At 28.9% G+C, this 18,553-nt stretch overlaps 1 protein-coding gene across 12 annotated transcripts in view; it reads left to right on the forward strand.

Moving 5' to 3' along the window:
* Positions 1-18,553, forward strand: part of LOC142320432 (cyclin-L1) — a 106,936-nt gene that overhangs the window by 47,903 nt on the left and 40,480 nt on the right. For 10 of the 12 annotated variants that reach the window (XM_075358753.1, XM_075358646.1, XM_075358388.1 and 7 more), the window contains exons 9-10: positions 7,950-7,967; positions 14,211-14,388. In XM_075358753.1, coding sequence (XP_075214868.1) covers positions 7,950-7,967; positions 14,211-14,223 — 31 coding nt within the window. In that variant the 3' untranslated portion in view covers positions 14,224-14,388. Of the gene's footprint in view, positions 1-7,949; positions 8,957-14,206; positions 14,389-18,553 lie in introns of those variants that run through there. The other 2 variants (XM_075358992.1, XM_075358229.1) reach the window with 2 other exon arrangements.

Consider the following 18,553-nt stretch of genomic DNA (forward strand, 5'->3'; position numbering starts at 1 on the left):
GTACATGGTCGTGGAGAAGGAAGACATTACAAATCAATTATCAGCATCATTTGTTGCAATAAACAGTCTTGATATCCATCAGTTGGCAGTAGTATGCCGCATTTACTGCCCTTCTGTTCATGTAGGAATTCAATCGGCATCACACTTCTGAGACCCAAAACACATTTGCCAGATGTTTTCCAGCTGATAAGTCTTTCTTGGGCATGATCAGTGTACCTATCCACATTTTTCCTCCACTCCATACTTACTTCTTGGTTTCTGGGGTGTAATGGTGAACTCATGTTTTGTTGCAGGTCACAATACGATCCACAAATACCTTTCCATCTTCCTCAGATTTATTCAGAAACCGCTAATGGATTTCCAGACATTTCTCTCAGTAAGAAGACGTGGAACCCACCTCTCTGACATTGCTGTATCAAAATGTCTGCTAACATTGTATTTACATTCTGAACACTTATGCCCACCTCTGATGTAATTTCAGTGTGGTTACGTCTTCCACAAAGTCATAATCAGCCTGACTGTTGTCATCATTGATGCTGGTTTGCGGACATTGTTCATGGCTTTTGTTCTCCACTAAATCACAGACATTTCAAAATATTTTGGCCCAATCAGACTCCTGAGTTTTTGACAGGATAGTATCTCTGAATTGTATCTGGAGTCAAGTCAGAATTTCAGAGGATTTGGTATTTTCGCCGGTGAGAAATCTGATTATAATTCGTTATGGAACAGATTATTGTACCTCCCACTCTGCTACTGACGTCTATATGACTGCTACTGACATGGGAACGTTATCTATGTGCCTAGCCAGCCAGTTGCTTCCCTCTACACATATCCTACTAACTACCCAGAGCATCCCACCACATTTACTGCTCTTCCTCAGCCCACACTGCAGAATTCTGGTTTATATTTGAATGATCTTTGAATAATTGATATGGCAGTTTGTTAACATGTTCACTATGGTACCGCGCATATATGTGTGTAATAGGGAGTTGCTGTGTGTTTGTCTTTGTTTGCATAATTCCAGTACAGTGTGGAATGGTACTTATTTAACTTAACTCTCGTGCTGTACGGGCCTCATTGTTGCTGTATTGTACTTGACGATTGCGCATTATGGCACATAATGTGCCGTTTGTAATGAATGTTTTATTTCTCTTTAACTAAAAATAATTTTTTTAAACAATTTTATAGTCTATGATATCTCTCAGAAAACATGTGAACTAACTCTAGTTGAAACAGTTCTTCTATACATATTCTTATTTAGTATCTATTTGTAACAATTATTGGGTAATTTTGCTGGATTGTTCCGTGCCAGCCATAATTTTTTTTTACTAAAATATGAAAAATTTTCTGTAAAAAAATTTTATTGTAATTTATAATGGTATATAATTAATTTAATAAAGATGAAAAATAAAATTAGAATTTCTGACAGTATAAATGATAAAATAGCATTCGATATCTAGAATTTAAAATAGTCAGTGTACTAAAATACAAAAATATAATACTATTACAATATAAAAATAATTTCATTATGTTCTGTAAGCATTAACAATAAAATATAAGTTAAAATACCATAAGAATGAGCAAAATAAGAATGAATTCTTATTGGTTCTTACAGTACTGCAGATTATTGTTTTGTGCAAAAGCAAATATTTTGCAACTTTGATACTTTTATAAAAATTGTCTACGTACCTACCTACCACCACATCCTGTTAAATCATTCATCTGGCCCGTAATGATAAGGAAAGCGTGACTTTTACCTGGAAGTGGTTCACTTTTCCTGTATATATTTTAAAGTTAAATACAAAACAATCTACTGTACAAAGTTTATATAATTTAACTCTATATCTATGTCGTTTATTTTTAATGTTGACAGAAAGAAAGTCTTCCTTGCCAGGGTATACCATAAACTCATCAATAACAACATTTTCCCCTGACTCAATGCATTTTTCTAAATTGTTTAATATGTTAATTTAATGGTCGTATTTTATACAGTTTATCATTGTTGCTGATCATGGACAAAATGCCAGCAATGTAGAAGAATAAGAAATCTTATCACATGACATAAGGTTTTCTATAAAATCATTATGGTAAATAGAGGATTTTTACCAATATAGTTGCAGATTTGGCAGACTCTTAAGCCCAATTATTATTAGAATAGAAACAAAAATTTTAATTCATTAATATATGTGTCTGTCCATTGTTTAATTCTGCTCTCTCTCTCTTCTTTTCCCTTCAAAGTTGTGGCGTATTTACTAGTTTCTCTCACCATCACATCCAACAGATCTTTGGTAATTAAAAGATTGAAAAAAATTGGTGAGTTCTTCACCAACAATGTAATCTGACAGAATTGGATCAGATGAACAATTACAAGTAAATGCAGTTGTAATGGAAATCTCTTCACATTAGTTTAGTACATTTCCAGGTGAAATATGGACTGCATTACTTGCTGATTATATATTATAAACAGGCCTATCTGCATTATTTTCAGCTGAATTTACTTCGCTTGTATTTGCCACGTCATTCTCTTCTTCACTATCTTCCTCTAGAAAACTGTTATCTGATGTTAGGTCTTTTTCAGCGTAATCACTATTTTCACTATTTCACTAGATAAGTATTCTAACTCACATTCACTATCTGATTGGCACTTTGCTAATGTAATTTCAAGTAGCTTTCGACCATGTTTACCCATTTTACTATTAAAAGCTACTTGTATTTAATAAATACAGATTGAATTATAATTGGCAAAACTTTTCTGCCTTTTTAATAAAGCTTTTTTCACAATGACATCGTAAAATATAATATATTGAAAAAAGTAATTAATTAAGTCAAACATAAACAAATTTATTTAATGATTTGGATGATGTTTACAAACAAGCATATAAACATTGTATATGAAGTGATTCAGACCCAATTATCTGGAAATAAATTTTATGTTTCATCCAGTGTTTATATTATTAAAATATACATTTGAATGTTTTATTTAAAGAAATATATTTCAATATATATTTATTTAGGAATAATAAAATGACAAATCAAAACAATGAGTAGTGGATTATGTGATGTAATATAATTAATTTAATTTATAAATAAAAACCACCATTTATAAGATTAAGTAATATTATTATGAATGTTTTGTTGAATAATTTATTGAACGTGTGATAAAAATATATGAAAAGGAAATAATAAAAAAAGAAATTAATAAATAATGTGATAAGTAGTACAGCTCAAATGTATACTGATTGAAAATCCAAGATCAAACAGTTCAGCATATAGAGTAAATCCATATAAACACTACATGCACAGTACAAAACCTCAGGACAGGCCAATATGTGCCATAACGTGACGTGGGTAATTGCTATACGTCATATTTACCCGTACAGCAAGATGGTTAAGTTCCCTATTTTATCTGCCATAGCGAATATGTTAATAAATGGGCTGTGTACACTGGTAGTATATGTGTGTGTGTGTGTGCAAACTATATATACAAACACCTACAAAGGTAGTATATACACTACACTAAAGTTACAAGATATATACTGGTAAGAGTTTAAAGAAGTGATTTATATTTATTTTCTTGTATTTGTTGAAAGTGAAAACATATATCTTAGTAATTATTATATCACCTTAATGAAACATTGTGATTCAGAATTCCATAAATTGTTTATAAATATTTATAATACATCATAACTTGTAAAGCTTTAACTAAGATTTATGTGGATCAATGATGTACAGTACATAATATTTTAATTAAAGATTGATAAAATTAAAAAAATTATTTTATTGACCTGTAGAGTTTACATGTATAACAAGCTAGATACAATATTATTTTTGATGTTCATCTTTTTAGTGTTGTTAATAATAGTGTATTATCTAATTAAAAATAACTGCCTTAATGTTAATTAGTTATTTTCCATAATTTACATACTTTGAAAAAAGATGTTAATCGCAATTTAGAAAATTTAATTTATAGAAAATTATCATTACTTTCTGAGTGATATTATTATTAAAGTATTATTTGTTTGTTGTGCATACTATCTTTAAGTATTTTCATTTTGCATATCTTTCCCCGATTAGTTCTCCACCTTTCCTCTCCTATCATATGTTTACACTTACAATACCTAATTTCTGCTTGAATATTTTTAGAATCAGTTAGGATCATCTCTCCTGTGTTTTCCCATTTGATTCCTCCTGTGTACTATAAATTCCAGTTCTGAATGTGGTAATAGTCCCTCTACTATCATATTGTTAAACACTAAATAAAGTCTCTCTTGACATGGCAAAATACTTCATGCTTCTCTTAACTGTACAGGTCCTTATATCCTACACTTGACCTTTTTTATCCTCTTTCTGTAACTCAGTGTAAATCTATTCATGATGTGATTGTAACTTTTATAGACTTCCAGAAAATTAAAAAAATATTTATTATTATAAAATACACAAGGGGGTGCTAAAAAGTTCCTGGCTTTGCCTAGAAAGATTGGAGCCAAAGTTTTGAAATTATCCATTTATTCAATATCTTCTCCCCTGAGAATGATACACTTAATACATCGTTGTTGAAGCTTTTCTAGTCCCTGCAAATGAAAGTCCTGTGATAGAATGTGAAACCAGCTCTTAGCAGCCTCTTTGACATCTTCAATGTCCTCAAAAAAAATACCCTTCAGGTGTTTCTTCAAGTTCAGAAACAGATAGTAGCCCGAAGGAGCTAGGTCTGGTGAGTAGGGAGGATGGTTGACCAGTTGGAAGCCCAAGGTTGTCAATTTGGCAACCACAACGTTGGATGTGTGTGCAGTTACATTGTCATGCAACAGAAAGATCCCTTTGGCCAACTTCCCGCAACGTTTCTTCTTAATTGCCTCTTTTAACTGGTCCAGCAGATTAGCCTAATATTGTTTGGTTATACTAAATCCCTGAGGTAAACAGTGCACCAACAGAATGCAGTCTGTGTCCCAGAAGACAGATGCCATCACTTTTTTGGCTGATTTCTGGGTGTGGATCTTATTCAGCCATGGGGAACTGCTGTGGTGCCATTTGTTTGACTGTTCCTTGGTTTCAGGATCATAAATGTGAAGCATTATCATCCTGTCACTAACCTAGCCAAAAAGGCCTCTGGAGCTTCAAAATGGTGCAAAACTGCTTTGTACATCTCAACTTGTTCCTTTTGCTGATCACAGTTCAAACATTTGAGCACCCACTCCGCTGAAAGATTGCTCATGTCTAGGATTGTGTTAATAATGAAACCAAACAAGTTTCCTGGAGATGTCCAATATCTGGGCTATCTTTTTGGCAGATATTCACTGGTCCTTAAGAATGAGCTCATGGATAGCATTGCATGTTACAGTGTCAGTTGCGATTTGAGGGCGCTCACTGCTGAGCTCATCTTTAACAGAGAAATGGCCGGACTTGAAACGAGATATCCAAGTTTCACAGTCCTGTAGGAAGCACACTTCTCTCCCAATGTTTATGACATGATGTGAATGTCCTCTACTGACTTTCCCTGGAGAAACAAAAACTTCTTGATGACCCATAACTCTACTGATGAGAAACTTGTTTGAGACTCTGCCATCTCGGCTTTTACCAGCAACAGAAAAAATGAATCCTGGACACCTGATATTTGCACAGTTACATACTAAAATTTCAAACTTTAAAATGGAACTTTTCAGCGGCTCCTCGTATCTATATATATATTTATTATAAATGATGTTAAAATTTCATATAACATTTTAATATTAATGTTTTATTGCAATATCTGCCTTATTAACTATTACTTACCATGTAGTTTTGATAATTACACATACATAGAATTATATGTATAGAAAAAAACAGTTTAGCATACAAAATATTATGTTAAGTATACGAATTGTTTCTATATGTACGAGATCTGTAAGTAAAGTAATGAGACTGGCTCAGAAAAACTTCTTATTCACCATCCAGTAATACATGGACTCTGATCACCTTAGAAACGCATGGCTTCCCAAGGGAAGCCATGCAACACTTCAAATGGCTTTCCCTAGCAGTGTTGAAACTCGGAAACTGGAATATCCTTCAGATGGTCATTAGATTTTTTTTTATATATTTTCTACTGTTCCAAAATGGTGTCCTTTGAGGTGTTTTTTTGAAGTCTATTACAGGAAAAAGTCGCAGAGACTCAAGTCGGGTGAATAAGGTGGTTGAGGAACTACAGGAATGTTTTTTTTTTCTTGCAAAAAACTGATTAATTGAGAGTGCAGTGTGACAAGGTGAATTTTATGATGCATCATCCAGTTGTCTTTGAAGGCTGATTTGACACGGGCAACTCTTTTCTACAGTCTTTCAATTATTTCTCAGTAAACATATTGATTTACAATTTGTCCTGTAGGCAAAAACTTATGGACAATGCCATTACTATTGAAGAAACAAATTAGCATGGTTTTGATTTTTGATTTACTCATTTTTGCCTTTTTTGGGATGTGGTGAGTTTGAAGTGTGCACCACTCCTTGCTTTGGCATTTTGTTTCTGGGTCGCACTTAAATATCCAAGATTCATCACTAGTAATAAAACGTTTTAGAAAATTAGAATCTGTTTCAATTTGCTCTAGATGATCGTGGCACACTTCCACCCTGTTGTTTTTCTGTTCAACAATGAGGTTTATTGGGACCACTTTTGCACAAACTTTTTTCATGTCCACTTCATTTGTCAAAATTTGATGGACTGTGGTATGGTTGAAATTCAATTGTGCAATCATTGATAGTTAATCGCCAATCATACCGTATCAAGTCTCTTGATTCACTCAAAATTGTTGTCACTTTTTTACGTTAACGATCTTCTAGAGTGTGGATCATCCGCAACTGATTCCCGGCCATCTAAAATGCTTTAAACCACCTGAAAACTTGGGTTCATGACAGAGTGTAATCTCCATACACTCCTTTCAATTTTGAAAATGTTTTAGTAGCATTCTCACAGAGTTAAACACAAAACTTGATTGCACAACAAAAACTCATTTCACAAAAAGTTTGTTTACGTCTCGCATGGCAACAGTATACTAAAAATATTAATACATAATATAAATCAGCTGTTCATATAACCATACGTTTAAAAGTAACTTTTCAGTGTTGTCACTTTGGTTGCCAAAAAAAAAACTAGTCTCATTATTTTATTTATAGACTTTGTATTATATGCAAGAAAAAAACAATAACATGGCATGTTTCTCTGTTCAAACAAAAATAAATTTTACCTACAGATTAATTATCCAGTGGTTCTGTGCATGACCGCATGCTGATTTGTTTGAAAAGATTGCAGTTATTGTTGAGAACTCCAGGCTTCTAATATTTTATCTACTTAATTTCAAGGTTTTTGTTTGATAAAGTTTAAAAAAAAAATTTATCCATAAATACAAAGAAAACCATAAAACAGCCCCAAAAAAGTACAAAAATTGAAATAACTTAAAACTTGTAAAAGGTAGCCAATCCTAAACATTTCCAAAGTCTTGACATAATTTATTTTTTTAAAAGTACCCCTTCTATTTTTATTCCTTTTTTTTTAATTAACTAATTTCTAGAGCGTAAGTAAAACATAGTCAATTTTATTTCGTTTCAAAATAATTAAAATTTTATATAATTAAAAATTGTTTAAATTAGAAAACATTAAAAAAATGATAATCAGTTTTTCATTTTTTTTTTTTTAATGTGAAATACCTAATAATAAAGAATACATTAGTGTTGTTCACTTTCATATGTTTTAAGTGCAAAAGTTTAACTGTTAATCTGTGCAAATCTGTTTACGTAACGAATTAAAAATTTATTTAAGATTGTTTTAATGTTTTTTAATCAAATCTGTTGAAGTCTACAAGTATGGAAAGGAATTATAACTTATGATCATATTGAGTTATTTAAAAATAGACTTATTGGATAATTTTAAGTATTTTTATTTATTTGAGTCATTTATTTACACACTTTTGTTTAATATGTTACAGGGATAAATCGCGTACAAGGTACAGATCCAGATCTCGTAGTCCATTAGTTAGATCTAGTAGCTATGATAAGTATTATAATGACAAGAAATCAAGATTAAAACATCGAGATTCCTATGATATTGATAGTCGTGTAAGAAGCAGACATTGACTTAAAACCACTTTTTTAAGTGAAAGACACTATGTTGTATGTATACAACTTACAAGTGCTGATTTTGACCAGTTTTTTAAAATGTCAATTTATAATTAGTGACTGTTCACTTAATGAAAGGGAAATTTACTTGGAAAAATCTGAAAACATCATATAAAATTAGATATTTATAATTTTCTTTAATTTTCTAATTAAAGGTTTTAAAAATTCATTTATAATATAAAAAAAAAGATTTTAGTTTAAAATTAAAAAGGAATAAAAAATGCAAAAGTGAGCTGTTTTATCATTGTGAAAGAATGTCTAGAAAATTTAAATTAACGCTTATGGATTAAAGGTTAAAATGTGAAATAGACTTTTTTAATGCAGCATATTACTAAAAAATATATATGTTTACAAATGTCGCATTTAATTTACCATTTCAATCTATTGCAAGTATAAGTTTTATTATTAATGTTCATGTTTATAAAGTTTTCTTTGTTGTTTTTTAAATAGGCCAAAAATTATACTGCTGTTTAAATTGTACTGAAATATTCCCTGAAAATTGATTAATTAAAATTGCTGTGTGTGATCAGCTGCCAGATGTGATATACCTCACCTGTTATAATAGATTATATGTAAATAGTTATTTTTTTTTTTAAGAAAAACATTTATTTGTATTTTCTATTTATTTATCTATGTATTTTTTTTTGTATTTTATTACTATTGTACAGTTAAATGTTACAGTTATATATTGAATTGAATATTTTATATTCAATTGAATTGGTTTTTATATTGAATTGAGAAATAATTCAGATTGATTGCAATTTTGTCATAAGTTATTTTCTTGGGAAAAAAATAATAATTCATATTTTAAGTTAAATTGATTTGTTCTCATTCTTTCCTTAAGCAGTTAATTTTTAGTATTACGATAATGATATTAATTGTAAGCTAAGCATTATCAAGGATTTCTGAATGTGCTTAATGGCACCTCTTATGCAACACCTGTTAATTTAGACGTCCAAAGAAGTAATAAGTGTGTGTGTGTGTGTGTATATATATATATATATATAAAAGTTTCTTCATTAAAGTGTCCAAAAACACGTGAAATTAATATAAATTCATAATTCTCAACTTTATCCAATATTTTTGTTCAGTTGCATGTCATTACAAGAAATTATAAGTTAAACTTCACGTCAAGTTCATTAAATACTTCAAATACGTCGATTTTATGAATTTGTATAAAGTATATTTTGTACACCAAAACTGGTTGTTTGTTTGCATCCTACTATTATTGTTTGACATTGTGACCTTGTAAACTAAACTTTCACGTTTGGCAAAAATTATTCTTTTAGTTACCATGGTACGCAGAACCAATTTTCCTTTTGCTGTATTCAAAGTGTAATTTATATTAGCAAATTATACTTTGCTAGTCAAATGTGAATAGCAAAGAGAGGCTTAGAATTATCCTTTTATGCTAATTATATTTGCATTATGTTGATAAATCTTGATATTTATAATATCAAAATTATAAATTTGATAATTTATAATTATCAAAATGTAGCAACCTGCTAGGCTTGATTAGAAGTTTCTTGAATTAAACATTATTTTCTATTTATAATACCTTTTATATTAATTAGTATTCTGTTTGTGGTCAGTCGTAGAATTCATTTTTAGCTATTTATTCTTTCGTTTACTTTACTTTGGGTTTACCGTGAGTTTACTTTATGTATTATTTTCCCCATTCTGTGAGGTTTGATTATAAATTTTTAGTCTATTTGGACAGTACATTTTATTTTTATAATTACTTTATTTTCCAATTATATTAGTTATTTTCTGAGTGTTTTAAAAAATGTTTTCACTATAAAATTACAGTTGTGCACTAGCTTCAAGTGGGGGATTTAATTAAATATTAAACATGATAGTTTGTCTACAGATATGATTAAAAGTTCACTAGAATGAAAAAGTAGTTATCAAGGATAATGCCATCCCTTGATATATATCACCCAACAAGTAGTTGATATATTTTCTTGTTGTAAAGAAAATATATTTTTTATTGTAATGTATATAAATTTTTGTGTAAAATATTTATAGTATCATCAAAATCAGTTAGTTAAAAAAAGTTTTATTTTGATTGAGATTTTTCATGCATTTCCTCATACAAATGCGTGAAAAAAGTGAATTTTATGTTTAGATATAGTCTTATTTTGATGTAAAATTTTTAAATATAGTATCTTAAGTAAATATTTATATTTGATTGTTAAGAAACAGTCAAAATAATTTTTCCCAAGTTTTTTGTTAATTATCTTTTAATTTTAATTATTTAAACTATCATGTTTTAGCAGCATTCATTTTGCATTATTGTGACTCATGTTTAGCGGGTAACATCATTTTTTGCTCAGTAGCAGTTAATTTAAAAGTGCAAAAGGGATCACCAAAATTACTTTAATAATAACAAAAATCAAATGACTGAATTAGAACATGAAGTGAATTTATTACTTCCCTTGTATAGAATGCTCTTAACTAACACAGTAATTTATTAGTGAGCATAGGTACAAATTTTTACTGATTGAACACTATTCTTAATCATCGGAAATATTCTTTATAAAAATTATTTTAATGAAAAGCCAGTTTTTGAATGAAAATTGAATTTTGCTATATATGTCAAGTTTTTATGACATAATATTAGTAATTGAAATATTAATTTCATAAAGATGTACTGCTTATTTCTTGACAGTATGCACCATAATGGTTTTGCGGCTCATCTGATTTCGTGTCCTGTTTGTTTTACAGGTGTGTTTATAAAGCATCACCTTGACTAAAATAACAATTGGTTAGAAAATGCAAACTTAGCATACTTAAGTCTTGACATGTCAAATTTCAAATTTACTGATGAAATAGAATTAGGCACAAAATCTATTTATAAGTTTTAAATAGCATTAAAAGTTTTTAATAAATTTGAAACAAATTTTCACCACATGAGCTAAATTGGCTGTAAAAATATGGGAAACATGCATGCTATATAGGTGCTTTGTGTGCACTTGTAATTTATTCATTTATAACTGTAGATGCATATTGGGTAGGTGCACTCATATTGTGTATGTTCTTCAATTACATCTAAGCTGAATGCTGTTATTCTTGTAACAATTCTAAAAAAAATACAAGATAATCATGAATTTGAATTAATTTTTTTATTTAAGAAGAGTTATCATTTTTTTACACTTATCTGAAGTATTTTTTGTCACATAAGATAGTAATTAATTTATTAAATTTTATGAACTCATTACTACAGTACATTACTTAACAATGTGTAATTTCTCTGATAGTTTTTCCTTAAAATATATGATGATTTATTAAAAATATTTCATTTTTATAAAAGAAAAATGAATTGTAATGAACCATTATAAGAATGGTCTTATGGTCCTTATACTTCTTTTAAATTCTGCAATTTGTGTCTTGTATTCGTAGTATATAACTGTCTGTTTATTGATTACAAAAGAAGTCCTGTTTTTTGCTTATTAAGATTTTTCCAATGGAAATTTTCACAATTCTATAGATTGCTCCCAAAGAAGTATGTTAGATGATAACTGAGAATAAAAAGAAAAATACATTAACTTCAATGTTGGCTGATAAATGGCATATGTAATCCAATAGATAATAATTCTCTTTGTACTTCAACAAGCATTCCAAAATTGAAATTGGGCCATGAACCCGGTACTTGTTATTGTTTTTGATGTTTTATTTGTATTTATAATTCATTGTGTTTTAAAGTAATTTACTGCCTGAAAATTTTTGGTCTTTTAATTGTATATTCATCAGTTTAGAGTTGATTCGTCATTTTGGAGACAGGTATTTGCATAAAAACTTGGTTTTATAGGTAGAAAATTATTATTTTAATGGATAAATAAGCAGGGAGTCTTAAGGTTCAACTGGGTGAGTTAAGCTTTTGTTGCCTCTTCAGTGTTCTGATTTTATTTCTGTGATCTGTTAATCTTCTGTAGGTGATATAGTATGAAAAAATCATTTTATTGGTATAGCAGTTAATTTCTCATTACATTAAGAATTAATGATTTCAAAGTTTACAATATTTTTAGATATTCTTTTCAGTAGAAGTAGTGAGCTGCTTCTTTTTTTTTTACAACAGTTCTGCAATTCCAGTTTCAGTGTTGTATAGATAATATGTAAATATCTTGACTTTTGCTTCTTTTTTTTTTTTTATTAAGATTTTATAGATTTTGTATATGATTATTCATACTTTGATATGAAAGTTTTATTTAATATAAGTATACCTTATAAATTCTCTCTTATGTGTATAAAAAAAAAGTTAATACAGTCACCCTTCTGTTGGATCATATTTTAAACTTTGATGCTGAGTTAGGCCAGATGGATGAACTGTTGGAAAGAAGGGTGTGTTTTGATTTACCTTAAAATGTAATTATAATTGATTTCAAGAAATTGTTAAATTTTATTCCAAGTGTACTAGTTTATAAAAAAGTTTCTTGTGAATTATTCTTACACCATCAGGAATTGTAATAGAGGATTAAAAGTCTTCATTATCTTTTATAGTTTTAGGCAAATTAGAATATACAATGACAAAATCGCTATAAATTAATAAAGTGTTGTACAAAAGAAACACATTGTCATCTCTGTCTCATAGAGATCAGATATCAGACTGTGTGTGATGTTTTTGATTTCAGAAGATGGCTGAAACTCTCCTACTGTTTCTCATCTTTGTGGCTTTTTAAAGGAGCATTAGTGCTATTATTTTGTTGTCGTTAACACCTCAGACCACTATTGCTTTTCCACAGCTTCGGTTGTTTATTATTATTAATTATGCACTCCAGTTGACTCAAGTTTAAAATGAAAATTTTTTGGTAAGGGTTATTCTGATGATCTAAAAAAAATTCTTTGATTAAGCATAGAAAATCTGAGCAGAACCTTTCCAGCACATTTACATTTGGATGATAAAAACACTAAGCATCTAAAAAAAAATTACCTCATGTAATGTTAGAGACCTGATTTTTTTTTAGGTAGGTCCTTTTTTGTTCTACATTGTCATGTAACGTGCAAATCTTAATATTTGTATGTAAATTGGATAAATTTACTGCTTACATTTATTTGAAGAAAATATTTTCTGCCATTTCATTTTAAAAACAAACCTGCAGTTTAATAAGACCAAAAACAGTAAGTTTGTTGAACAGGGTTGTGCAATCTGTTACCTTTTTTTATTAAGTAAGATTCATAAAGTATAATTTCCTATTGTGTACACTTATTAAGGGTCTTATGGCATTATAAACAGGGTTCGATCACAACATTAAAGAGTTAATAGTTAGGGTCTTAGGTATAATTATCAGATTGATAGGCTACAGTTGTTATTCAAAATAGAAATTGATGGTTCATTTTATTTCATAATTTTATTCTATTAATTTGGTTTCATTGTGTTCTATTTTAACATCGCTTAATTTTTTCACTTAACAGTTAGTAAGCTTTTCTAATGTTATAGTTTTTCTGTAGATGTTTGTCAGCGGGTCATGGGCATTAATATCACAAAGCACTCTTCCAAGGAAAAAGAAAAGAAAGGGATAATCGATGTATTGGGACCACCTCTGGTCAGAGTAGTGAAATAGGTACTTTCTTCCATGTAAAATTACCAGTTTATTTTTAACTGAATTATCTATTGTCACGTGACCAGACTGTTTGAAGTGTTAATTCGATTGTTGGCTTTGTCAGTATAAAGCAGCATTACATCTGGAATTACACAGAAATTTCAATTTAAAAATCTCTTCTTTTTAATTACTAAACAGCATATGTGAAATGCCATTTCAGATGTATAGTAAAATTAGTTGCTAATAATATAATTAACCGATTTAAATTAAAATCTGAAAGATTTTTTTGTTTTAACAGTTGAAGATGAAACCTTCGTTCAGATATTTCATTAAACTAGGTTATGCTATGGTTTTTCATAGCTTATCTTTTTTGCCCATATTACATACTTCACCTTAACTACTATCTATTGCTTCTAGTAGAAAATAAATGTACTGAAGTGAATTTAAAAATGAATACATTAAATAAATGCACTGTATTTTTTTAAAACTTTTATACAGAAGTTATTGACACGTATTTTTTGTAACAGACAGTATTGAAAACTAAAAATTGCTATCAACTGTGGTCAAGAATGAAGTTTGACATCTTACAGGTGTTATTCATTTGAAGTTAATTAAGCATTGGTGGATCTCTTACTGTGTTATTGATTAATTGTTATATAGCATCTGCAAAAAGTAGTTTATTGAAGAAAGAAACATTCATCACAGCAAGGTTAGTATTCTACCTTTTTTCTTTTATTTATGTAATAATGTACTAATATAACTAAATAAAAATATAAAGAAAATATATAATATTTCATTTAACATTGTTGTGCCTTGTACAATGTGAAAGTAAATTTCATTGTCTGTGTATAGCTACTTCGGTTGTATTAAAAAATCAACTGTTTAGTTCTAGTTATTTGAAATTGACCAACTATCTGATGTACCTAACTTTAAGTTTTTAATACTTCACAGCTTGAAAGAATATCAGAATAAGCATTTTGAAGAGAACCAGTTTCATGTTCCTTTAAATGAAACCTGCTTCAAGTTATCCTGACCTTGCTCAAGTTTCAACCAATGGTTCTTTTTGTAATTTGTTTCTTTTATTATTATTATGTTTTTTAAATTACTTTTAATGGAGTTTTTGTCATGTTAAATAAAATCCTCTTTATTGTTAGAATTTTTTTAAAAATATTCCAAAATTCTTTATTTTTTAAAATAAAGGTTTGTTTACTTAAATATGTTTAAGTAATAAAATTGTTTTGATATTGTGAACCATTTACAAGAATGCCATAGTGCTTGTATGTATTAAAAAAGGTTTTCAAAAAAAAAATTCATTAAACTGTTACTACAAACTAAATTGCAGCACTATTTCAATGAACATATTTCTTACAAATTATAAGTGAATATAAATCAGTTTTAAAACTAAGGATTGAAATTTGAATTAACTTAAAATTGCATAACTTTTGAAAAATATTTGTCTAATGTTATTTTAAATACCAGTAGCTGTAAATCAGATTGATAATAATAAACTTGTGTGAAATAAATTATATTTTGTGTATAGTTTTTAATGCTAAGTCATTTTATTTAACTCTGATACATAAAGCTTGAGCTTGGTCATCATTCATAAAGACTCTTTTGTAGTCAATATGGCTTATTTAATTTATAAGTTATTTTTTTTAAACCTTTTTTTTCTGCGTTTTAGTTCTCTAGTTATTGGTTTTAATACTAGTTACTTGTGCATTTTATAATTTTTAATGTTAGTTTTAATTAGCTTCTAAATAAGTGTGCAAAAATTCACAAAAGTGAATTTTCTGTTAAATTTTATTTATCTTTGAAATTATATTTTTTTAAAAATACGTTTTAGATTTTCCAAGGACTCTTATGCCCATTGTAATACAAATTTAAAAAACTAGAGTATATTTATTTTATACACATGTAATCATATCTGCAAAGTTAATTTTTTCCAGAAATAGGTTAAAAGTTTTGACTTAATTCATATTTTTAATTATGGTAGAATATACTTCTTATTAATTTTAGTTGTGAAAAATTTTATCATCATTTAAAATTTCATCTTGTAGTTTTCTTATAAAATTTACCTAGCCAGAGTTAAATTATGAATATGTACACTGTAAAATAAGTCATTTTCATGACAGCTATTAAATAATTGATCATCTAATGAAATCATAATCACAGTTATACAAAATTTATATAATTCTTATTCATTCTTGTGGAGAATAGAAGTCAAACACTTTATTTCTTCCTGAATAAAGTTTCAGTGCCAAAAACAGTCAAAAAACGGTCCTTTAGATACATACCTCATAAAAAATTAAAATCATAAAAAGAATGTATAAGTAAATAACAAAACTTCTTTTACTAAATTTAATGTAGTTGTATATGTACCAAGAGATTTCATCTATATTGATTGTCTTTGTCTACATCGATCGTTGTCTATGTCGATATCGACTTCCTCAGACAATTATTATGTGATTAGATTTTTCTAAATATATGAACTCCAGAACCACCTAGCGGGAGTCCATTTTTTGCAAAAATATTTCTTTTCACTTAACTAATATAATATATTCTGAATTTTGAGCCAAATCATACCATAAATGCAATTTTTCCAAGTATCTCAACCCCCAACGCCATCTAGCAGGTCCATTTTTTGCAGAGCTATTTCTTTCTATGTGAGGTAAAATTAATAACTGAATGCTCCATGTAAAATCCCTGCATTATCTAGTAAAAATTCTTCCTACAGTTAATCTTAGCTAGTTAGAAAAATTGAATATAACATTGTATCCATTGTTTTCTTAGAGTTGTTAATTTATCACCTTTTATGTTACTATTTATCCCATAAACACACAATCTAATTAATAAAGTAATTTGTGAATGCATGTGCTCTATGTGACAATATAATGTTTCTTGTGTGAAGTTCAAATAAATGGTGTACAATCTTCAACTTTTACTGATTATTATTGACCAGACCAGAACACATGCACTCAAATCCAATGTACTAAGTAATAAATAATTCTCTATAATAAATTATTACCGTGAAAAATACTCATTGAAAAATATTTGCTAGTCTGTACTAGCAAACTAGAGATTAAAAAATCTGAGATTATTAAAAACTTTAAAAAAAAACTGCTAATCGTTGAAAGATATTATTTTATCAAACATTGTAACTCTGTTATCAGTTGTAAATACGTAATGGATTTATTTATCAAACATTTCCATAATATCTGGTATTATTATAATGTGATTTAATTTTTTCTTATATTTGTATTACTGCTTATGAGGCAGTTTAATCTGTACTTATATATTTGAAAGTTATAAGTTACATCCGTATGATTTGTTTCTGTATTTGGCATAAATTATCCATTCCCTAACTCTATAACCTTGTAATCCATTTTGTCTGCAATGATATCCCATCTGTTAATTTTATCATCAGTTTTCTATAGAGTCAACTCGCCTAAAAGAACATTGTACATGCATTCTTTTCTTTTAAATTAGCACTCATTTTAAACAGACTTTTAAATGCATCACAAATAGCTAACAATGAAACAATACTTTAATGAACAGCTGATAGTTGTTACGAGTTATAGCAGAACAATCATTGTTGTCATACATGTGATTGAGAAGGAAATCAGAATTTCCCTTTACTTTTTGACTTACCCTTGTATATATACATAAAATATAATTGTTTTTTCACTGCAATCCTTTATGAGCCTTGGTCTCCACAGTAATTTATCTGTAATATTCTATCCCGAGCTATTCCCTTAGAGTCTTCTCCTCAACATAAATAAATCCTATCTCATCCAATTTATTATTGATTATTTACACTTAAACCTCCTTCACAAGGGAGGCTTTGTTTATCTTATCTATTTCAAATTGAGTAACCATCTGGTACAATTTTTTCATTTATATTTTCTAAATTAGGAAGCAAATTTGCCAACTTTAATTCTAATATATGGTTGTTTACAAAATATTCTGGCCTGCTGTTGTATTCTGTCTCAGCTTGCTGCTGAATAATTTCAGATTGGTTCAATAGTGTAAGATGTCATATGAACAAAAAGGAAATATCATATTGTATTAAATATAAGATATGCCTGTACTTTAAAATTTATTACTACAGAGTTTTTTTTTAGTCCTGTTACCCAATTTTAAATGTAATTTAAGTAAGGGAAATTTAGGTGGAATAAAAAAATGTATTTGTTACTTACAAAAGATATTTAATAAAAAGCTATTACTTACATAATTGTTAAAGAATATGCTCAAAATGCCCACCCCTTGCGGTTATACACGCACGAACTCTTCAGCATATTAGCAGAAACCTTTTTAAGAGTTGCATTGGAAAGATTTGTGATTAAGTCTGTAATATTGACTTTGTGTGAGGATTGTTTTTGAAGGCCTCAGACTTAATATAGCCCCACAAAAAGTAGTCAGGAAATATGAGGTCTGGGGACCTTGGAGGCCATAAACCCTTGCTTATTATTCGATCATCAAAGAACTGTTGCACAAAATCCATGGTTTCTTGAGGCATCTGGCATGTAGCGCCATCTTGCTGAAACCAGCAATACCATTCTTGAGGTTCCAGTAGGGACACAAATTGGCACACAATATTCCTGTATACTTCACCATTTACTGTCTGTTTGAAGAATATCGGTCCAACTATATGATGAGATATCGCACACCACACACCAATATTTTCAGGATGCAAAGATTTGTCTTGTTAGGATTTTCAACCGCCCAAATTCGACAGTTTTGACTGTTCACATAACCATCAAGATGGATCCAAGCTTCATCACTAAAGAACAGTGTTTAAAATTTTGATTCAGTTATCATTTACAAGAGACCTAAACCAATAGTGCAATATTTCAATTGCTTGTTTAAATCTGGAG

The sequence above is a fragment of the Lycorma delicatula genome, chromosome 1 (genome assembly GCF_047948215.1).
Source record: "Lycorma delicatula isolate Av1 chromosome 1, ASM4794821v1, whole genome shotgun sequence".
Lineage (NCBI taxonomy): Eukaryota > Metazoa > Arthropoda > Insecta > Hemiptera > Fulgoridae > Lycorma > Lycorma delicatula.